A 23,242-nucleotide genomic window follows, 5' to 3' on the forward strand; every position below is an offset into this window, starting at 1 on the left:
TCTCCCTGACAGAGCCTCTTCCGGCGTTTATTCCTTATTCCGCTTATTCTAGTTATCCACGGCTTTCACTCAGGTGACTTGTTTGCAGGACTTTGAACTTTAGGCTTTCAAAGATAGATTACCCAATCTTTGGTTCATTTAGAGAAGTGAGTCTTATTTGTCTCTTTTTCTTGCCGAGTTACTACAATTTCATTCCGGAAATAGTGAATATCCTTATCTACACTTTTTTACTAAGATGCTCCGGGAGTTACTGTTGGTAGTCTACAGATTTGTAGTAAAAATAGGCAAAAGTACTTCCGTTTCTTTACATGTCCTGTAGGCTTTTTATTTTAAATGGCTATTTCCAAATCTTTGTTTTTTGGAAATAGCCACTTTAAAAATCAGCCACAATGTCGTTAGAACTACCCAAAATAGGTCAGTATAGGCAGTTTCCCGTTTTCCTGAACACCACACTTCCAATGTCGAAGACTATCTAGAAAGTACTCCACTCATTAATATGATATAAGTTCCTTAATCTAAAAAGTGAATGGCTAAAAGCATGGTAATGAAATAATACGTAGAGGAAGCTAAAATCAGAGACAGGCGTGTTAGTGACATTACATTATGTGGGTGCTCTGGACGTTACGTGGGGAAACGCTAAAAAAAAACCTTCGGATGGATGCACGTGTCAACAAATTAAGATGTTGTCCACAATCATTCTTTAATAATATTATTCATAATGAAACTTTAATGAAATCACATTTCATAAGGCAGTTGGTTTTAATTTTTGACCTCAGTAAGTTATTTGGCAGTAAGGGCCGAGATTTCCAGTATCAGTTAACAGTGACAGCTCGTTCAGAAGAAGGTAAAACTCGACAGTCAGCAGGTAAAACTATGAATACTTTGAAACATTTCTTTTGGGAATGGAGATTCTTGAGAATTTTTTTTATGTTCCAGTAATGAGCAAAAAACAATTTTTATCAATAAGACGGTTGTTGTTAATCAGAGATGACGAAATTAATGCAAATTTACGTGTACCCTGTGAAGGTTACAATGCACTAAGGATATGTGCAGCCGTTAATATGGAGACGAAGATAGCTTTTTAAGATGGATTTCTTTAATGCTATAGTTTTCGACTAAAATTTTCCATCAATGCAACTCCTTTGATCTTAATTTTTTGGAGAAAGAGATGAACCTTCAACATAAAAGTAATTCTGTTATCCTTGGCTATGAGACCATGCATTCCACATCGGTCAATTTTTTCCTTCTTTGTAGTGACTATCGACAATTCACTCATCATCACCAACATTGACCGATGTTCTTCAAAATCAATTTCAAGTGTCGATTTTTCACTGATATCAGTATCGTTGAAGAAATAACTACTAAATAATTCAAATATTTGCATACTTTAAAATCAAAATCGCTGTAATTTTAACAGTTAAGAAAAATGTTATCCTTCATATATTAAAACTATAGTACCAAGAACTTAATGGTAAGGCAAAGACTTGGAAATGAAAACAAAATTATATTCAAAACTACTTCAGAAACCGAGAAAGATAAAAAATACGAGAAAAATACTTTTGAACTCGAAAATATTTGTGGTTGATCAATTCATTATCTCCTTATTTTTCGAAATCTTCAAAATTGAATCTCGATTCCTGTTTTCGAAAGCAAATTTTACTCTCAATTAAACTATCTTCTTAATGATTTTACACTGACATCTGTTAAGAACGAATACTGGAACAGAACTCGAAAAGGATTCTTCTCTTCAAACAAATTCGCTCCACACTTTACATGTCCATAGCCTCAGTTCCCTTCCTTCTACGTCAATTGACAATAACAGGTTCCAACTGAACAGTTTGTAAAGCCATGTAGTTAACTGCCTGCACATGACGATATCTGCCATAAGGGCTTATGACTTCCGCATTCTGACCTCCACACCTTCATTCCTACAAGCATTCACTTGCCCACTTGCAGCCCTCATTCCTTCCCGTACTATTTTTAAATTTACCATTCTCCTCTGTTGCTCTCTACTTTCACATTCCTCTTTTCTCTAGCTGTAGTGGAAGGTCACAGCAGGTTTTCCTATGTAGCCCAGGTTTGAGTGCAGGTGTTTTTCTCCTCTTTTTTTTCTCTCTTTTCCTCTCTCTTTTGGTTACGGTTAATTTAAGCGAATCATCCTGAAATCCGTCATTTCTATGAGTTTCTGCTTGCCATTGTTCTGCTGGCGTTTTCAGAAATTAGCGCTTCTGTGTTGTTCACTGTTGCTCACATTATTTATTTATTATAACCGCCATTTTCCATCTAACGTCTGGAATTTTTCTCGCTACCACCAACTGGTCCGTGACATCCCCGCTTGGAAAACTTTTCCAGTAGATGAGATAAATCTGAGGTTGCTTCGGGGTAATTCGGTCTTAGAAAAGCTTGAAACACAAATGCTCTCTCTGCAGCAGGAATTTACTCGTCTGAAAAAGAATTCGCATCCGATTAAGACATTACAAGAATTGAACGAAAAAAGATATTTCAATGTAAAATACCAAAACGAAGCAAACCGGAAACGAATTCTAGTTACAGGTGGTGCAGGCTTTGTCGGTTCCCACTTGGTAGATCGTCTAATGCTTGAGGGACATGAGGTTATTGCACTCGACAATTACTTCACCGGTCGAAGGCGGAATGTAGAACAATGGATTGGACATCCTAATTTCGAGCTTGTCCACCACGATGTGGTTAACTCATACCTTACTGAAGTAGATGAAATATACCACCTTGCCTCCCCTGCATCGCCAACTCATTATATGTATAATCCTGTGAAAACTATCAAAACGAACACCATTGGTACCATAAATATGCTAGGTCTAGCTAAAAGATTAAAGGCGCGTATACTGTTAGCCTCAACATCTGAAATTTATGGTAATCCAGAGGTTCACCCACAACCGGAAAATTACTGGGGACATGTAAATACAGTAGGACCACGATCGTGCTACGATGAAGGGAAACGGGTCGCGGAGACGTTGATGGTTGCCTATCACGTGCAAGAGAAAGTGGACATTCGAATTGCTCGAATATTCAATACGTTTGGACCTCGAATGCACATGAATGATGGTCGTGTTGTAAGTAATTTCATCCTGCAGGCTTTACGTGGTCATCCGATCACTATTTATGGTGACGGGAAACAAACTCGTTCGTTTCAATATGTGGACGATTTAGTAACAGGATTAATCAAATTAATGGGAAGTAATTGCACGGATCCAGTTAATATTGGAAATCCTGAAGAGAAAACAATTAATGAATTTGCAGAGTTGATCCGTGGCTTAATTGGTAGTAATTCAAGTATTGTTCATCAACCTGAACAACAAGATGACCCACAACAACGCAAGCCTGATATCTCACGAGCTAATGAAAAATTGAATTGGAGACCTATAGTTTCTATGTGTGATGGTTTAATTAAAACAATTGATTATTTTCGGAAGGAACTGGAGCATGATCAAATAATGCTTATGAAAACGATAAATTGAATGGCAAATCGAAAACTTTCTTTGCAAGTCGAAAAAATTTGTGATTTCTCATTTTTAACTAATGGTGGTGTCAGTTAATTCGTTACCGACGAAAAATTTGAAATAAGTTTCACAACATGGGTCTAATTAGATAATTATATTTCAAATTCTACGACAGTCGATTTATTCACCTATAACCAAAAAGATTTTTTTTAATTTAATTATTTCCTTATAATCTTTTAGCTGTATTGGTCGATATTGATCTACAATTTCATTTTACGGAAATGAAGTATAACATGTTCTGCAATTTTAATTGTAATTATTATTAATTGATTTCATAGAATTCACTCATTTTCTGTTTGAATTCTCAATACAGAAAAGTTAGAAGTGTTGAATAAAAACTTAAGTTTGCCAAGTTATGCTGACATTTTTACCAACTTTTTTTTAACTTTTTGGAAAAAAATATATTTTAAAAACTGTTAAGCTGATTTTTTTTTAATTTTATTAATTATTTCTTTGTAGAATTGCTCACTTTGTATTGATTTGATTCTTAACAATATGAAAACAGCTCGGAGCTGTTATATATTTCCTTCAATTTTTCGTGCTGTGAATTTATTATTTTACCAGCCGCTCTTGTATTTTGCACATGTGTTTAGGCGAAGTCATACACCACTAAATCTTATCCGACCGTTAAAAGTGAAGCAATTATTAATGTGGGTCGTAAAATTTCAATTAGAAAGAAAGGCTTTGGTTAGAATCAAAAATTTCTAGTAAAACCAGTAAATACAAATGCGGCATGTCACATACGTTCAAGCTTTTCATACTCTATATGTCACATGATGTAATATTTTTAGTTACTGCACATACTCATATGGCTTATACTTTCCTTATAGAGCTCAAGTGTCTGTTTTATTACTGTGCTATAATTTGCTAATTTTTATCTTAAATGATATTCTTTCGTGCCTCATATTTGAAATGAACATGTGAGGGATATATATAAAAAAGTTTTATTTTATCATTATTTGAAAGTATTCACCAAATAATTAGTGTCTGGAAAATGACAGTTTAAAAAAAAAAAAAAAAAAACTACTTATTTTCTTGCTTAATAGGCAATTAATTCTGTGTTGAATGAAACCATTCTTATCTGATTATATTAGTGACTCATACATCCACAAACTAGTGGTCTCCTACTCTTTTCTCGTTTTGATGGGCCGAATTTGTAAGGATACGATTATTTCACTCTTGCCGGCATTAACTATGAAATTGAAAAATTCCGAACGTTTTTAAAATCTCAATACGAACTTCGTATGATGTAAATTTTGGATGAAGATGAACAGTGTATTTCATAAACAAGGATTGATCGAGAATATTCTTAGTGGGTGCTGCTATAGTAGTTGTTACCACACTACTTTTGGAATATGTCATAAAAGCTATCAGGATAAGTATCAAAGAACACTTCTGGAGCATTCCGAAATACATAGCTTACATTCTCCCCAAATGTCTCTGCTTATTTATATGTCTTTCACTCCATCTTTTGCAATAATAACACTTTATTCTGATCCCTCCAAGTAATCGAACAGTGGTATTAATTCCGTAGTTAACGAATTATTAATTGAGATATCCAATTAATTCTGCTTTTCAATTTTGTTTGTATTTCACTCTTGAAAATGAACTGTCTATAAAATTTTAATTTGGTATGTTAACTGATGGAGTTGTGCATCTCTTCCACACAACTGGCAACTTATATGTTACCTTTAAAAAATTGAAAATTTTAAAAAGCTTTTTTCAGAAACTTGATAACTGCGAACAGTTACGTGGGAACGGAATTGGTGATTTGTCTATTCCTTTTATTCATCATTTTAAGTTTGATATAAAACGTAAGAAATTGGGGCAGGCTGCCCCACTAGCAGGGGCATGGAGGAATGCCGCAGTGGAGATGTTGCTGTTATTATTCTTTACTTCCCTATGAAAAGATTTCCATTTCTGTCTACTACTACCCAACTGACCAAATTTTATAACTGGACGGAATTTTCTAGTAAGTAATCAAGATATCCAATCAACTCCGTCTTTTTCATCTGTGTTGTCTCATTCTTTAAAATGAATTTTCTATAAAATTTTAATTTCGACTACTCGATTATTATCTTGGCTCATACCACTCTGATTATCAAATACAGTGGTTTGAAATATATCTTTAAACGATAATCTTTACTTGTGCTAATATCTTGTGCTAACAAATATAATTCGAAAAGTACCTAAATATGGCTAGCTGTTTACGGACACCTTTTTCCTTTCTGCTGACTAATACCCATTCAGCACACATTTATTAGGAGAGAATATTTGCAGATAGTTACCTATAATTTATTTATTTTGACAATCTTAACATCGTACGTGTTCATATTTGCTTAACGTATTCGAAAAGGTACTCCAGCAACACCAACTCATGCTTAGGTGTCGTCGAAGTGAGTGAAGCTGTTTCGCTTTTCGATTGTCAAAGTAGATGGTTTTTTTCTATTTTGATGTGTTGCTCAAAGATAGCAGGAGCTAAACAGCTCAGCTTTATATAGTCTAAATTTCTAATGTGGCATGAAAACTGATGTTAGGAAGTGTTGTGCCTCCTATTATAGTTGTGGCAGGTAAAAAGTTCTGACTTGATGTTGGGTTAAAGTTAAATTTCCCAATTGAGGTAGACAATTTTTATTCTGCAGATTTGTTTCTTTTCTGTTTCTTCTAGGCACAGCACTTTATGGTATGGCCATTCCCTGATGTCAACACTTATTCGTGCTGCTAACTGTGGCATAAATCATCATGGATCGTTGCTAATATTATGCAATAGTAGTGTGCTATTAAAACAACCATGTCGAATATTCACCAACTGGGCCAAACGTTACATACGGTCCAAGAATGCAATGTATTATTTGGGAAGCGTTGGTGTTCTATTCTTCAGTTTTGCAGTACTTTCTGTACCAGCATATCGAATGTTTTGTGAAAAGACTGCAACCATCGGATTAACCAAGGCAAAAGATTTAACATTTACAGGATTGCTGGCAGCTAATTACATATTCGTTCAGGAAATGTACCGTTTATTGGTCAAGAATGATTATGTTTCTCAAAAATGCTCATTTAGCACCACCATAGAGTAATTTTCAAGTTATTTTGGAATTTAAATTTAATCATTTTTTAAATTTGCTGTAGATTGCTGATGATATGGAACGTGTTGCATCAATGGAAAAAATCAAAGATCGATTAATACGTGTGTCTTTTAACGCTGACCTTCACTCTGCCATGAAATGGCAGTTCAAACCTTTGCAAAAAGAAATTTATGTTCATCCAGGAGAGACAGCGCTTGTTTTCTACAGTGCTTATAATCCAACAGACAAGCCTGTAGTTGGCATTAGCAGCTATAATATCACACCTTTTCAAGTAATAATTTTATACACTTTTTTTGTGTTCATTAACACTTTACTTTTGCCGTTTCAATTTTCCTAATTTGCAGGCAGCGTATTATTTCAACAAAATTCAGTGTTTCTGTTTCGAGGATCAGATCCTTAATCCAGGACAACAGATAGATTTACCTGTTTTCTTCTATATCGACCCTGATTATACAAGTGATCCGGACCTGGAATATACGGATAGTTTAATATTGAGTTATACATTTTTCGAGTCAAAACCAGGTATTTTTTTTTGCCTTCTTAATTTTCATTTGCTATCCAGTCAATTTCTCATAGATTCTAAGGTGCATCTATGTTACTGCGAGAAAATAATCTTTCATTTGATTTCTTTCAATTGTTAATACTAAGTATTTAATTTCTTTTACAGTATCAAGCGTATCACTTTTTTAATACATTGTTTTTCTGGAATGCCCTTAAATACAGTGAATTTGATAACAAGGCTTGTAATTACAGATCTTGTTTTACCGGATCCATTCGATCCAAACAACAAGCTCAGTATAAAGCGGAACGCAAGTAATGTTAGTAAAGAAATGAAGAAAAATTAAAGATTGAATAAATCGAAAATTGTTGACTATGAAGACAATAGTTATAGTATTTTCTTATCAAGAGTTAAATATAGGTAAATATCAAGTTAGATTAGATAGTTGTGTTTTTAAAATACACTACTTTTTTTCGTATATAGCTTGAATTTCGTTTGTTAATTGTTGTCACCATATTTCATACACATTGTCTTAAACACATGTAATGCCAATTTGGTTTGGTTTGTTTTGCGGTTGTTGAAATAAATTATTTAGGTTTCAAAAATTGTGTAAGCTGGGATAAAATTTTTTGCTACCAATAAAAAATTGTCATTTTTAGCAAATCCAAGTTGCCGTTTGTTCAATATTTTGTCCGAAATAAGGTAATATTACTGACTTCTGAAAGATGATCATAGCGATGATTCATGTGTCGTCTTGCTTATTATCCATCTAAGCTATTACTGTCTGAAATTGCATTTTTGTCGTATTTTGGAAGGTTAAAATAAATTCTAGCTTCAATTTTTTAAAGAAAGTTGTAAGAGAGATAAACTCTCATCTATGCATTGTTTTTTTATTTCTTCATTTTGTTGAGTTTGCTGAAATATTGCAGTTATCACTTACTTCCATCCTGCAAGTTCTTTTTTTATAATAGTATCAGTGATAAAAAAAAAATAGGAAAAAACTGTGATTCTCCAGCAAAAGAAATGAAATTGAGTTTTCCATTTTTCTGTTTCAAAGAAAACTGCAAAAGAGCGAGAGAAAAGAAAAAAAATGTTGTTCCAAACATTTTTTTAACTGATCATTGAGAGTGTATTATTTCGTTGATGTCTTTTTGCACGCGAGATCTCACATTCGCTTGGTTATGAAAACCAACAACTTTTCGAAGAAATATTTCATATATGGCTTTTCAAATTATTTGTTCCTAGACTTTTAATTAACTTTCAGTTGCGCATTATTTGTCGCACCTAACATTGTTTCCAAAAATTAATGACAAAATGAAATAGTTGCTGATGATTTCAGTTGTTTGTTTGAGAAAACACAGATTTAGGAAATCTGTGTGCCTGTTTTTTCAAATATTTTTGTGTTCAATGTTACATCTGAGAATTCTTTAAGCTGTTGTCACGGTTATAATAAAAAAAATCTAATTTTATTTGGTGTTTAAATATCCTCGCAAAATCTGGGTGAATTTATGATGCGAAGTAACGATGACTGAATGATTAGAAGCATGATAGCTTGAGTCGGTAGAATGGTTTAATTGATCGTTTGAGCCACAAGCTAGTTAGGTTAAATGAAACAGGAATGTTTGGTTTCCCATGCTTTTTTTTGTTTCAACTTTAATATTTCTTTTCTTCTAATTTTGTTTTGCACATTTCTAAATACAACAGTTTCTAACCTTTCTTTGTATTTGTACTTCGTTTTTGTTCTTTTGAAAAAAGGAATAAACTTTTTTATTAAGAGAAGTGAAATAAGATTTGTTTCCTAATACTTATTTTTCGAAGCTTACATAACATATTAAATGGAAAATCAATGGATTTAATTTTGATGAGCATCATCTTTGCTGAAATTTTTAAGACAAAATATAAACGTTTGCATATATTCCATATGTCAATAATTCGGTTGTCAACCACCGCAGTGTTTAATTTTTTCTTAAGAAATGGGAAAAAACTACCACACTAATAAAAGCATTGTCGAAATAAAATTGCTTACAAGCAATTTTATTTCAGGGTCAATTATTGGAAATTTTGCAAAATTTAATAAACGTTTAATTTTTTTTTTTTTTTTTTTTTTTAAAGAGAAACTTTCTTTTCCACTATCTTAATATCGAAAAGAAAGGAGTAAGTATGTTTTTTGCTTTAGAGTGACAGAGTTTTGGTAGATGGCATCCTGATGATATCCTTTTGAATCATCAGAACAGAAGAATTCAGTTTAGATTAGATTACTTGGAATGATTTGAAATGCAAGAATCTTTACCGAAGCAAATGAAAAATATCGAGTTTAATTCAAATGCATATTGAAATATTCATTCTTTACCACCAAGTTTCACTAAATTATTTACAGTAATTAAATCGGATCATCCTAATTTAATAAACAATTAGTATTTCATTTAATAATTACTTCGATAAACTTGAAATTGAACTACTCAGTTGCACTATTACTACTGCTGCTGCTACTACTACCACCACATCGGCACATTACGAGTAATATCCGAAAGGGATAGTGTAGAGAAGAGCGCTATTCACAACATCGCTGATAATTTCATGCTCAAAAGATACTAATGGGTCAAATGCTAAGTTATTCGTTTGCGTGGCCCTTAGCACAATCCACGTTTCTGATACAAACCACTCTTCTCACTCTTCCATCATACGTGACTAACTTTGCTTGCTTTATTGCTATTGGAATTGACAAGAATTAAAGTTCTTCAATTTCAGTAAGACTTTCCTCTCTTCTTATCGCTTATTTTTTTGACTTTCAGTTCTTGTGTATTATATGAAAAAGTCCATGCTTTTGGCGTTATCGCCCGATATCGACGACCATTTAGTTTTCCTTTTTGTATCACATGAATGTCTCCAACTGCTTTTACCAAACCTTTTTCTCTCAAAGTTTTTAAATTTTTTCTTTCCTTCAACAAATTGCCCAAATTTTCCTTTAAAAATTTCCACCATGATCATTGCTCAATTGTTCGAAAATGGTATTTGAAGATGGTTACGAAAAATTCTTTTTGCTTATCCGCAACGGAAACCACCTTTCCTGACACAAGAGATACTAACCCTCGCTGATGCTCCAAAGACACTTCTGTAACAACTTTTCCGCTTTTCCCCTACTCACAATTCGGTTTTCGATAAGTTTCGCTTGACTCCCTCACTATTACTGTCAGTGGTGTCGATGATTTGTAATTGTAGATAGAAGCTTAGTCTGAAATTCTTAAATAGCTAAGCATATTAAATTCTTATAGATCTTCTACCACTGGAAATTTTTTATTAGTTTAATACTTTTCAAGACATTTTTTGTTCTACTATCTCTGTTTTCCCTCAATATTAACAACATTTGCTTGTCTGTCCAGGTCCCTGCCTGAGTAATTTATTTATATGCCACGGTTAGTGCTTGAACTTTCCAAGTTGAACTTTTTCATTCTTCACATTCAGTCTACTATTTTCAGTGTTTTCTTTCTCATTCCTATACTCATCCATATACCTCATTCCTTCTTTTCTCATTCGTATAATGATTAGTATATTTTTATTAAAATGTCTTTTTTTTAAAGAAACATTTATTCTTCGATTTTTTCTACTAGTTTCCTATCTATTTGCTAAAAATTTCGTAGAAGATCTAAGTTTGTATGATTAATTTCTACAATATACATTTATTATTTATGTATGCAACAAAAAAATAAGAACAACATTTCTTCAAATTCGAAGAAAAGAATTTCTGATTCTTAACCTGAGGGACGGAAATGAAAAACCATCTTTTCCACAACATACTTTTGTCACTTTTAATCACCATTGTCTCTTCCAGATAACTGATACAATTGTCTTTTCTTTATGATTGGTCACTGTTTACATATTCAAAGATTTGCATAAATTTGGGATAACTTTTGGCTTCAGCATAAATATTTATTGAAATTTCATTTATGAAAAGAAATGTAGTCACGGATAAAATTTCCATATTGAATAGCACATTTTTAGTGATAGCTATAAGCAATTGAAGATGGGGCCAAAAAAGAAAAAAAAAGAAATGCAATGGACACTATTGAATAAATTCTCAAAAAAAGTTGAAAATCCTAAAATACTTTCTTGTTTTTAGTGACTTATTTTTTATTTAATTCTACCCCATGTAAATAAAGTACAGCAATTTTCCAGTTAAGTTGTATATTTCACTTATCTTCGTATCATTTTGACCTTTGAAAAGAGGCTGGCTTTTTTTTTATCAGTTTTTCAGTTTTTACCAAAGTACATAAATGGATGGAAATCCGGCAAGTGACGAACTTGAGAAAAGTTTCAACTACAAAAGTTTATGTACGTTGTGTATGACTTCATGAGCTTTTTGAAAGTGCTTTTATAGATATTCATTTTGAAATTTTTGAATTTTGAAAATTAAAGTAGCACTTTTTTGTTTTTCATTTGTAGATTTTTTAAAACTTAAATTTTGTGAAATGTGAAACTTTTTAAATTGTCTTTCTAACCAATTATAAAATAGTGAAATAGAATTGATCAAAATGATCATAAGTGGAAATGATAGTATTACAGAACAGCAACGGAACCATTATAGAGGCTGTCTTGCTTGATGATGACGAATGTAAAACTCTTCTGGGGAGACTTGTATGAAGTCCACTTCAACTTACTGGGTATCTTAAAAAATACTTACTAAAAAAAGTACGCAAATATATTTCATCTATTCCTTTTTACTGCGTTCTTTTAATCAAACATTTCCCTCAAATTAAAAAATGTTGTGAGATTTAGCATTTTAATGGATATTTGACTGTTATATAATACCGATCACATTGTTGCATCAGATCCAATTACTACTGCTTTTACTTGAAAGTAAAATTTCAACCAGAAAGGGAAAATTCCTCCTAAGCAAAACTTGCATTCCGCAAAGCTAACATTGCTGAGAAAAACTGCAGTATTAAAATGGAAAGCGAAAATGTTTCATTAAAAATAAGCACATCTGGTAGAACATAATCAAAATTTATTGACGAAATTTCGATAAAACTTGTAATTTAGGAAAAGCAAATTTCCGAAGAAATTTGAATTAGGCTAAGAAATAATCTATTTGTATAAAATTTTGCTTACTGCATCTTCTGCAAAAAATTTTGCATACATTACTTCGACTTTAGATTGAGCTACTTTACATTCATTATTTTACATCAACTACTGCTGATAAGTATGACTGATATCGATTAGCACATTTCATTGTGGATTGAGTAGATCAGAGAATAGTAGAAGTGAGCAATGATGAATGCTGTATTTTCTTGCTTTTACATTTACTACTTCAATGATCGTCTGGTCTTTTTCTAAAACGAATGAAACATTTGGAAATGAACTTAGATTAAAGATTTTTTTGAAGGATTTCACCTTTCTAAAATGTCATTCCAAGAAGAAGAAATAATTCGAAGTGATTATTCTGATGACCATTTTACAGGAAAAAATAATTTGAGCAGTTAAATATTGCCATTATTCAGTATTCAAAATTATTCATTCTTTCAATCATTTCTTCCTTGTCCTTGTTATGAAAACTTTCTATGTAACCCTGTTTGCTAAGGAAAAGAGCTTTTGGTTTTTAGCGTCTTCATAAAGAATCCTCAAATTCGTTCTTCCATACTATCGATTAAGAGATGAATCCAAGTTTATCCTTGAGCTAATAGAATTACAAGGGCATTCAGATGATGAAATTCAGAACACTCATATCGCTCATGCGCAAAAAATGCTCAAGGAGAAGAGAAATACGCAAAGATGCGCAACAAATAAATTCCATTCCAGTACCACTTCACTCTTTCCAAATTCTGTAGATGACATTTGTGTCCTTCACTTCGATTCTTTTAATTACAGAGTTATACATGCAGCTGATTGATTGCCGTTTTTTAATTTTCTCCTATTTATTGATTAATAAATTAATTTAGCGATTGAGCATGTAATCGATCAGATCTCGTATCAAATTGTTATCAAATTTTATGAGTGTTAAGCAATTGAAGGAGACAGCTGTCATATCGTGCTGCAGTTTGTTTATTTGGATAGGTAAGTTATTTGCTTCAAACATATTTTAACTTGTTCACAGTTTTTCATCGATGAATCTTATTTTTTGAAGTTCATTTGCGAACCTATCCCTATTCTTAAAAGAAGTTTATATTGGACTATGTGAAAACTGTTAGCTGAAGTACTTTGAATTCAATACAGCGATCTAAAAAAAAAAAAAATACAGTGATATGACACTTTTCGAAATATATTTGAAATGTGAAATATCGGAAGAATTAAAAAGTATTGAAATAGGCTGACTGTAATTAGCATTAAATATACCTCTTTTGAAATAATTTTTATCAAATGAAAGCAAATTAATGTATTAGGCTCGTTTTCCAAATTCAATTTTATCAGTTAGAATATATCAATTTTCCTGAAATGTTATCTATTTTGTCTTCTTATCAAACCATTACTTCTTTAGCTTTATTTATTTGACTCCATTCTGAATTAAACTTGCAATTATGATAATTACAAGAATATAAGCAAGAACAGAGCGTATTTTATGAAATCTAATCTTGTTTAAAGCGTTGATATAAGGGTTTCAAGGAATAATTTAAGTAGAGGAATACACAGCTTTAGTCTGTTTCTATTTTTGGCTGCAAATTTTTGGCTTCTTAACTTGAAATCATAACACTATGAATATTAAAATGATGGTTTTGGAAGTAGACAGCTATTTTAAATTCAAATTGATTTTTTCCTGGCTTTTGATACACAATAGCTTGAAGTTCAAAAGAAAGTTTTCACGAAATGTAGTTGGAAAACGTCCTGAATTACAAAATTTATAGAAGGACGATATTTATGAGTTTAAAATCATTGAATGTATCTCTCCAATGCGGAAAGTTTGCAGAAAATAATGTAAATGACGAAAGAATAATACTTAGAAGTAATTAATTAAGTTAGTGAAGCGTAATTTCATCAATCCCTCAAGCAATGTTGTCCATCTCTCCAGCTGCTACCACTCCTATTTTTTGCAATTACTTTCATCCATCACTGATGAATCTCTGATATTCACAAACTTTCATTTTACATTGCATTCATTGCCACTTTTGGTGTTTGTTGTCCACCAATCAACGATATCAATTTCTTCTATTATTTTCCAACCTTCTTTATCACTTCATTGTCCTAAGATTGTTAGACCCACTCTGGCTATTCATTGATGTCAGAAAATTTTATTTCATTTCTCTCACTCATTGATTCTTAAATAACATTCATTGGAGTTGAAGGAGCATCGGGCAGAGGTCAATATGTCTTCTTTTTCAAGATATCTTCATCACTAATTTCTTCTTAATTAACCAATTAAATGTAAATTTATGGAGATAATTCTAGTCTGCTATTTTCACAACTAATAATACTTCAGTAAGGAAAATGTATCATTTTCCAATTCACCACAAAATTTTTTACATTTATTTTCAACAATAATTCAATTTAACCTCTACTACTATTCCTATTTTCATATAGGCATATTATTATTATTGGTGATGGCCTTAAAATAGGCGCCGAAAAAGGAGAATAGCGATAGAATGGGCAGAGAGTGTATCCCACAATTCACTATTTACAACATATTCATTGGTTTGTGCTTCACCTCCATTTTCATCCTATCACTGCTCGGTAATTCGATAGTCGTACTCACTATCACCAAGCTTCAACGACGTGTCACACAGTCAATCACCAATATATTACTGTTGAATTTAGCAATTGCCGATTTGTTACGGTTAGTTACAGAGTGCCAAATGTGAAAGAGTTAGATCGATCGCAGTAGCGATGCACCTCACGAACACTTCAAACAAGTGGAGACAGTTGATTATAATTTTAAATAATTTGTGGTAGCTCTTCCTAGTATAAGATTGAATTCAGCAGTGTTAGCATACTAAAGCCTAATACTAATTAAAAGTACTTCTCCTAAGACTAGTGAAATTTCCACTAAATTGAAAAAATAAAAGGAAAAGGTCTTCCTGATTCATATTTTAATCATTTAATATAATTAATGGAATGTTTAGATCAATAATTTGCATACCACCAACCTTAATGAGTGAAATATCACAATGCTGGTTGCTCGGACCGCATGTGTGCAAATTTGCTGCATACTTGCAGCGTGAGTTTACACTTCTGTCTGTTCTTTTGTGCTTTTGAAGTGTTTTGAAAAAAAAAAAACACAAATTAGGTTGGAGCGATTTCTTCTCGAATAGATCCAATCAGCGGTTCACATTTCCGTTTTTCTTTCAGAGTGCATTATTTTTAGTGCTAGCAGAATCTATTGTGGCTTATTGCAACATTTTTTGTTTTATTCACTTCTAAAATATAAGGACAGGTACAAGTAAGGACAACATAAGCAAGAATACTTCTTTATTTTACATTTCAGCTGTGACAGTTTGCGCATCAGCCTATACATTAGCCTTAATTGCGCTAGAACGTTATTACGCAATATGTCGTCCATTGGAGTCGATGATTTGGCTTTCAAAGGTATTGTTTAATTAATTAAAAATTTACTCAAATCTATATTTTTTTTTTTTATATTTTTCATTAAGCCAACTGATTTTGTAAAATCTTTTGGATCTAACAAAAAATGATTTCATTAGTAATGGACTGGCCATATTATATCATTCGATATAATTTCTTTCTTATAGCGGCGTTTGCTAGCACTCATATCGTTTGTTTGGCTTACTGCATTTGGGAGTAATATTGGCGCACTTGTGATTTATGATGCTATTCCTTACAAAACACATTGGAGTTGTCGTTCCACTGCTACTCCTTTGACAGATTTTTTATATCAGATTCATGTTACACTGGTTAGTCTATAGTTCATATTTTTATCTTCTCAAAGGTCATCATAATAACCATACTGAGAACTTAGTAGTCCTCAACTGAGTACGATGACATGTTATTTCAGCTACTGTTATTCATACCACTAACAATTATGTTGCTTTTATATTGCAAGGTAATCAAAACTCTTCATCCAGACAATCAGGTAGAAGTAAAACCAGAAAACTATCACAATTATGCAGCGGAATGTTGTCGAAGTAAGAGTTTTTTTAAAGTATATCCAAATTTTCAGCCTTTTTAAAGTGATTTGTTCGTAAAAATTCTAGTTTATTCCTGAAAGAATAAAGTTTCTGAAGACCGAGACAAGAACTATTTTTTTTTGTTGATGATGTTGATAAATGATATAAACTAGGTATCATAGATCGAAAGAGATTATGTTCAAGTTGGTTTTTTCCATCATTTACCGACCAAAACAATAAGGAGCTCAATATCGATTATGATGTAAGTTAAACTGTAGTTAACTTACATTTTTCCATCAATGAAATCATCGTTTACATGAAATAATTTGTAAGTAAAATTTTATGGGTTAAAGTATTCCAAGCAAATGGATTCGTAATTCCTACTTCTACTGGTATGTCATGCTGGAAATTTTAGACTTTTTTGACATGAAAAGTTTTCGATTCTTTCTTTCATCCGCAGAATTCTAGTGATTCATGTTTCTGTAACTGTTTGAAGAATATTTCATTTTTTGGAAATGTCCAAGAAATTCATCAAAAAAGCTAAGAATTGCAGACATGACTGAAGAATACTTCCTTCAAGTATATTCGTTTTGTTCTTAAAATCAAATCATTAAATTGGTATATGTTTTATTGCGCTGAACTTTGAAGAGCACAGCGAATTAATAAACCACTTTTTTCACTTCATACTGTGTCACTTGAGTTACACGAATCATTCAGATGCACGGATTATTCTGTCTGCGAGTTGCAGGAGTCATTCTGGGCGGTTCTATTTTAATCTTGAATACTTCAATTATCTTGATTCATCATAGCGAATAACTGAAACTGAAATGAGTTAGATGGTTTCCATAGTTTGTAAATGTTTTCTTATATTCTCTCGAATATGTCTAATTGCAGACTTGGGTAAAGGATCGGAAACGGGAAAATACCGCTCGAAATGTAACGTGTAATGTGCCATGTAAAAGGCCCTGTAACTACAATGCTCGAACCAAGTCGCTTTTCAGGTTATCAATTCATCCACTTTATCAGCATCATACTAATTTGTTTTTCTATTAAAGAATATGAGATTGATAGATTTTTGGGAAATTCCAGCTTCACTGAAATCTTACAACTTCAGCTTCAGCAGTGCTCCTGAATTCCAATCATCGATTAGTGGAAGTGCTAATTATAAGCATGGTTATATGCTTCGAAGCAACCGTCAGGTTTTGATTTCAAAGAATATTTTCTTTTGAAATTATTTTTTCGCCATTTTCGGATATAATTATTTTTTGTGAAAAGTGAAATGTTTCGAAATGCAGTGTCCTCAATGATCGAAATTTATCCTTTGTTCTTCGGATCTTTGCATTTTGGAGAAAGCAAATAATTTTGATGGAGAAAAATTCATTCAGGAAAAAATAATTGAAGCGAAACGACGTGTGATTAGAATGTTAATTATCATTGTTATTGCTTTTGTTATTTGTTGGTCACCGAGTTTTATTTGGTGGCTTACAATTAGGACATCTGATCTCGTTCAGGTATAAAGCTTCCAGTGATTGATCAACATAATTCGTTTCAAAAAAGGACTTTATGAAATTAAAAATTTCATTAGCTGACTTAAAAGAGTGGAGGTTATAAGTAGTTTTAATGCTTTCTTGAGCCTTAAAGATTATGTTTGTGATGATCAGTGGAAAGTGGAAAAAAATTTAATCATTTCATAACTTTAAATGAGGAATTTTATACATCTACCATCGGTACACTTGTCACTTTCTTTTTCTCTTTTTTTTTTCGATTCTCCTTTTGACTATTATTGTTTTTTTTCTCTTATGATAAATCGCTGTAAACTTTTTCAAATTATAAATAAACTTTGTAGATTCACTTGTGGAACAGAAGGGCGAATGCGTATATAACACTACTGACGCATATAAGTGCATGTGCAAATCCGATAACTTATTGTTTTATGAATGAAAGGTTCCGGAAAAATATTACTACCTATCTGTGGGCGTGCACATTTCAAGCTTGTAAAGAACCTCTCCAGGAAAAGGTGAATTATCGGTAGCAATCAATATTTAACCATGTATTATTGCTCTTGCATCAATTTTATCTGCCTAAAAAATTGAGACATTATTTAACTGATTTCCAGTCTCCAACAAATCAGTACAGATTACGACGAGTGAAATTTATGACACATTACAATGGTGATTTGTTTAGTAGTGGAAGTAACTTGGAGCAAGCAGTTGCTGTGATTCCCTTTTTATCTAATGATAATTTGTGATCACTGTTTCGTTTTATCACAAGAATGCCAATTAATCTTTCTGATGTAAAAGAGAAAATGATAAAGGGATGATGATACTGTATCAATGCTTTCTTGTGCTTTTTTTTTTTGCTTAAGACTTCCCATCAGTAACTAAAAACATTTAACAGTTCAATGTTTGCCTCAATGAGCCAAGACAACAGTAGGATAGGATCAGAAGAAATAATTTTATTATTCTTCATTTATCTACTGAATTTAAAATCATCTCTTTCTCCACCCCACAACACTACTCTAAACATCCTGATATGACTTTTATATATAAATTTCACTACAAATGTATTTCCACTTCATAATTTTGTTTTCATATTATTTTGCAAAATGCATGCATTTGTTGTTCTATTTATAGAATAGGCCAAGATATATTTACTAGGAGTGAATAAAAATTGAAAACCTAATTGAATATTTTTTTATTCTTAGAAAGAAGAGCATTTCAATGATTGCTAAGAAAAATGAGGAAGACGTGTCAATATTTTCGTGTTTGCATGTGGTCGGTGAAATTTGAAAAAGAAAAAGAGAAAATAAATGATTCTGAATAGTGCATCATTCATTGCTAATACAAAGTTGTGAAATGAAAAGAAAAAGAAAATAATGGAATGTTAATGAAAGGGATGAGTCAAAGAGAACCGATTTTCACTGTCATTTGCTGCTTCGTTCATGGTGCAGTTGATATTTGTTCATACAGTTTCACAGTTCCTTCCATATCTTTAAAGAAATAATGAATTAATTTGATCATCCAAAGAAATTCCAAGATCAATTTACTCAGATTCTTAACAATTGAAAATTTTGCCATCTTTCGGATAATTGGATGGTATCACTTGCTGCACTTTCTGTTTTATAACTTAGGGAAATAATGAAGTGGTATGTTCCAGCACTCAGTTCGCCGTAACTTCGTGTGGATAGGACTCATAATTATTTAATCAAGTTTAGTTTAGGGTGAAATAATTAGTCTTTCATATCTTGATCTGTTTCATCTATGTTCTTAATTACCAGAAAGCCGAATTTCCCAAAATTTGTTCCACGAAGAGTAACTTTTTGGACGAAACGATTGGCTTCTAAATTCATTTATTAACGATTTTTTAAAACCAATTTTTGTTCAAACGTATGAATAAAGCTCATGCATTTCAATAAACAATTAGAATTAAAAAGCAATTCAGAAAAAAATGAAAAGTTGTTGCAGTCATAGAATTTAATCGAAATGGTACTTCATATTCCTGTTTACTCTTCTTCTATGCCACACACTATTTCGATAATATTACAATACTTTCGGGCGATTCAATTCTTATCAAATGACAAGTGTTAACGATTGGACGTAAAATATACCTACAGTTAGCTTCACATTCATGCAAATCCTAGGAGTCATCCATGTCAATTACCTGTTACCATATTCCATTGCATGTGATAATAGTTTAGCAATTGACTGCCTATGACTTCAGCTACAAAACATAGCATTCTTTTCAACTTGTCAAAGTTTTTTTAGGATAAATGTACCAGTATAGCTGAAACATGTTTAACTGGCAAAATCTAAGATTCTAGCCAATTCAAATCAAACTTTTGATATTATAATTTCAAAATCCTCAAGTTGAATAGAGCATTCCACCTATCTGTGGGTGCTTTTTATTAGCAGTATCTGGACATTTCAAGTAAAACACACTATTTTACCATTTTGCTTATTATACCTTTATTTCTTCCTTAGAAACCTTACTGATCGATGAAGCACTTGAAACTCTGAAGCACAGTATTTCATGAATAAATTTAAGTACCCTCCTACACTAACACGATGAAAACAAAAAGCGAACAGATAGGTGCCACGATCCTCTTTCAAATATCCAAAATAGTAAAACTTCGTTATGATAAGCTTTAAATATTCTGAAAACACCACTGCTCAAAATCAAGATTTTATTTTCTTAAATAATGTGAAGAACAGCGACAAAAACTCAAGGAAAAATTTGATTTGAAAAAGCAATTCGCCTTTGCTATAGCATAACATTCTTGAAATCCAATGTCTCTAATATAATAAAACATATAATAAAATTGTAATATAACAAAACCATTGAAGGATAAATATAAAAAAAAATTTTCCCAACAGAACGAAGCAAAGTGTAAACTGAAAAATTGAAATCAGAAAAATCCAACTCAAAAGTATATTTACCTAATCACAAAATTTATTGTTCAACAAGCGACGTCTTATTTACACACGCTGATGCAAAACAGAAGTAAGATTCAGCTTATTACCTGTCTTCCAAGACAATTTGTAGTGTGCTTGCCCATAACTGCCCCACGAATTTCAACTGATCAATAAGCCACAGCTTTGACTGATATAGGCTGTGTGCGTAAAATGCTACTATTCGAAGAGGAAATCTGGCGAGTTTTTTTCGGTGGTGAAGAAGGCAGCGCACCCAGATCCAAATTAATTGCCAAACAAACCGGCAAGATCAGTGGGCATGTGAGAATCTCTATAAATTAAAAGTTCAAAGGAACATTGAAAGACTTTAAAATTTGGAACTTTTTAAAAAACCCGAGGATTTAAAAAAAAAAAAAAAAAATCAATGAGCTTTTACTTTTGTGAAAAGTTTAATGTTCAGATTTGGGTGAGAGAAATATTCCTCCAGTGTTTTTTTTAGCAAACTGCATTCGAAAAGCCCCATGAACAACAAAATGATACTTGTAACGGCTACTTTTTAATACAAACCTTTGAGAAGGGGCCTTTTGTTTTCATTAACATCCAGAATAGAATTAACCAACTTCTTCAAGCCATCACTCCAGTGTTCAGAGATTGGATTATGTTTTCCCTAAAAATTAAAAAATCTCACCTTTGTAAAATATATAATCAAAAAAATATATTTTATTACATATATATTATATACTGAAAATCCCTTCAAAAAAATTTGTATAACACAAAGCGTTTAATTTCATATGCGGTTTGTGAATAAGAAATAAAGAACCTTTTTTTAAACAAGAAATACAAATTTACGGAGGATGAAATGTACTTTTGTAATTTTCATGACGATCGATGGTAAATTTTCGCCATCAAATGCTCGTTTTAATTCAGCAAGTTCATATAACACACAGCCTAAAGCCCATAAGTCGCTTTTCTGATTGTACGCTCTGCCTGAACTCTAAGGAATTTAATTTGCTGCCCAGCTACAAACAAAGTAGAGTTGCGAAATAGAAAATGAGTAAAAAAAGTATAGAAAATAGTATGGGACGAATAAACATAAAGAAAGCAAAAAGGAGACAAATGCTGAAATCTAGTACTACCTTCACAGATTTCTGGAGAAAGATAATTCGGTGTGCCAATAATTGTTGATGCTAAACTTCTTGTTGATAATTCTTTACTAATTCCGAAATCACTCAATTTAACAATTGTTCGTTTTTTATTTAACAAAATATTTTGCGTTTTCAAATCTCTATGAAGTATTTGCTTGGAATGCATATATTCAAGTCCAATAGCAACCTGCAAATATTTCAAGAAGCTTTATATTTTTATTAATCAGTAAAAGGAGTGTGGAAATAACACTGCCGTCACATCTGTAATTTCATTATCATTCATTATTGCTCATCCATTACTACCATTATCATAGTCATTATCATTATTATTATTGTTGTTGTTGATTGTTGTCATTATTTACCATATTATCGTTAATATTATTATTATCACTGCTACCGTTATTATTACTATTATTATTGTTATTATGTTGCTATTGTCTCTTATTATTATTATTACCATTATTATTATCATTACCGTTAACATTATTATCATTGCCATTATTATTATTATTACTACTGCTATTATTAATTGATAATTAGAGAAAACAAACGATGAAGTTAAAGCTTCTTGTAAATTCTGTTCAAGGCATCTTGAAATTTATTCACTGTGAAAAAGAAGTATAGTTCACCTAATTAGTAAAAATACCCACGATTCTATTTGAAAATTTGTTTGCGGAGGTTTCGATGTAAATGGTATCGTTTCAATTTCACTCTTTGATAATTCTTAATTTGTCAGCAAAGACCAACTTGTGTGAAATAATTGAGCACTATATTCTCAATAAATTTGACTCCTTTTTGTTCCGAAATCATTTTATCCATTGTTCCACCCTCAGCATACTGCATAACAATCGAAAAAGCGTTTTCTGTCTTAAAATTAGTCAAATTACCACCTAAAGGTCATTCAGACACCATTAAAACTTTACCGGTGACATGTGCTGAAAAATATTTTTCTGACTTGTCAGGGGAAAATGGAAACAGCTTCAGTGATCTCAACCTAGCAAACAACAAGTGACAAGAACCTTGAAAGACTCATAATATCCAATAATGTGGGGATGATGAAGGCGTTTCAATAGCGTTACTTCGCCTGAAATACTTTCACAATGCCTGAAAATGCTAAAAATACGGAGCCATCACCCATACTGTCCGTTGAACTCAATGTCTTCAAAAGTAAAACGTCTCACCAGCTAATTTCAAATAATATTGATAAGAATTTCGGAAGTGCTAACCAAATAAGGAAAATTGAGTGAAAGTTTGCCTCTTGGAAGACATCGCTTACAGTGAAATCAGAGTTCCAGACAAAAAAATCAAACCCATGATAGCGTTCTGTTCCTCTGGCGCGAGGCCCTCTAATGCCACTGTTTTGATGATAACTTTTTGTCGAAAAATATCATCTTTACGCTGACAAAGCCAACAGACACCATGAGCTCCACGTCCTACTACTGAGATCTTCTCGTAGTCGTCCATGAAAATCCGTTAATTTTTACTCAACAAGGAACCTATAAAGATCGGCACACACTGCA

At 32.1% G+C, this 23,242-nt stretch overlaps 5 protein-coding genes across 8 annotated transcripts; 4 read left to right on the forward strand and 1 right to left on the reverse strand.

Annotated features, from left to right (window-relative positions):
• Positions 1–603: 603 nt before the first annotated feature.
• Bm13642 (Uncharacterized protein) lies at positions 604–1,358 on the forward strand (the record flags this gene model as incomplete). The annotated part of the gene is made up of 2 exons (XM_043080591.1): positions 604–865; positions 1,255–1,358. The coding sequence occupies 2 exons, from the start codon at positions 604–606 to the stop codon at positions 1,356–1,358; spliced, it is 366 nt and encodes a 121-aa protein (XP_042936525.1).
• An 819-nt stretch (positions 1,359–2,177) lies between these two features.
• Positions 2,178–3,494, forward strand: Bm18577 (Uncharacterized protein; the record flags this gene model as incomplete). The annotated part of the gene is made up of 1 exon (XM_001901371.1): positions 2,178–3,494. The coding sequence occupies one exon, from the start codon at positions 2,178–2,180 to the stop codon at positions 3,492–3,494; it is 1,317 nt and encodes a 438-aa protein (XP_001901406.1).
• A 2,741-nt stretch (positions 3,495–6,235) lies between these two features.
• Positions 6,236–7,467, forward strand: Bma-sqv-1 (Uncharacterized protein; the record flags this gene model as incomplete). Its single annotated transcript, XM_001901372.2, has 4 exons — positions 6,236–6,487; positions 6,666–6,893; positions 6,967–7,144; positions 7,376–7,467. The coding sequence occupies 4 exons, from the start codon at positions 6,236–6,238 to the stop codon at positions 7,465–7,467; spliced, it is 750 nt and encodes a 249-aa protein (XP_001901407.2).
• A 7,222-nt stretch (positions 7,468–14,689) lies between these two features.
• On the forward strand, positions 14,690–18,416 carry Bma-ckr-1 (the record flags this gene model as incomplete). Of its 2 annotated transcripts, none has more annotated exons than XM_001902571.2 (11): positions 14,690–14,880; positions 15,167–15,261; positions 15,529–15,629; positions 15,794–15,955; positions 16,057–16,186; positions 16,351–16,430; positions 17,063–17,169; positions 17,283–17,367; positions 17,554–17,679; positions 18,015–18,185; positions 18,285–18,416. In XM_001902571.2, 11 exons carry the CDS (start codon positions 14,690–14,692, stop codon positions 18,414–18,416), a joined length of 1,380 nt encoding a protein of 459 aa, XP_001902606.2. The 2 variants fall into 2 exon arrangements, with proteins under 2 accessions (XP_001902606.2, XP_042936526.1); XM_043080592.1 differs by having other exon boundaries at positions 16,105–16,186; positions 17,289–17,367.
• A 2,331-nt stretch (positions 18,417–20,747) lies between these two features.
• Positions 20,748–23,186, reverse strand: Bma-nekl-2 (Protein kinase domain containing protein; the record flags this gene model as incomplete). 3 transcript variants are annotated; one of them, XM_043080593.1, is made up of 7 exons in its annotated part: positions 20,748–20,908; positions 21,145–21,244; positions 21,443–21,564; positions 21,714–21,909; positions 22,470–22,589; positions 22,742–22,806; positions 23,033–23,186. In XM_043080593.1, 7 exons carry the CDS (start codon positions 23,184–23,186, stop codon positions 20,748–20,750), a joined length of 918 nt encoding a protein of 305 aa, XP_042936527.1. The 3 variants fall into 3 exon arrangements, with proteins under 3 accessions (XP_042936527.1, XP_042936528.1, XP_001902607.2); XM_043080594.1 differs by having other exon boundaries at positions 23,033–23,036; XM_001902572.2 differs by lacking the exons at positions 22,742–22,806; positions 23,033–23,186 and having other exon boundaries at positions 22,470–22,565.
• Positions 23,187–23,242: the final 56 nt, after the last annotated feature.

This window comes from Brugia malayi (genome assembly GCF_000002995.4).
Source record: "Brugia malayi strain FR3 genome assembly, contig: Bm_v4_Chr3_scaffold_001, whole genome shotgun sequence".
Classification (NCBI taxonomy): domain Eukaryota; kingdom Metazoa; phylum Nematoda; class Chromadorea; order Rhabditida; family Onchocercidae; genus Brugia; species Brugia malayi.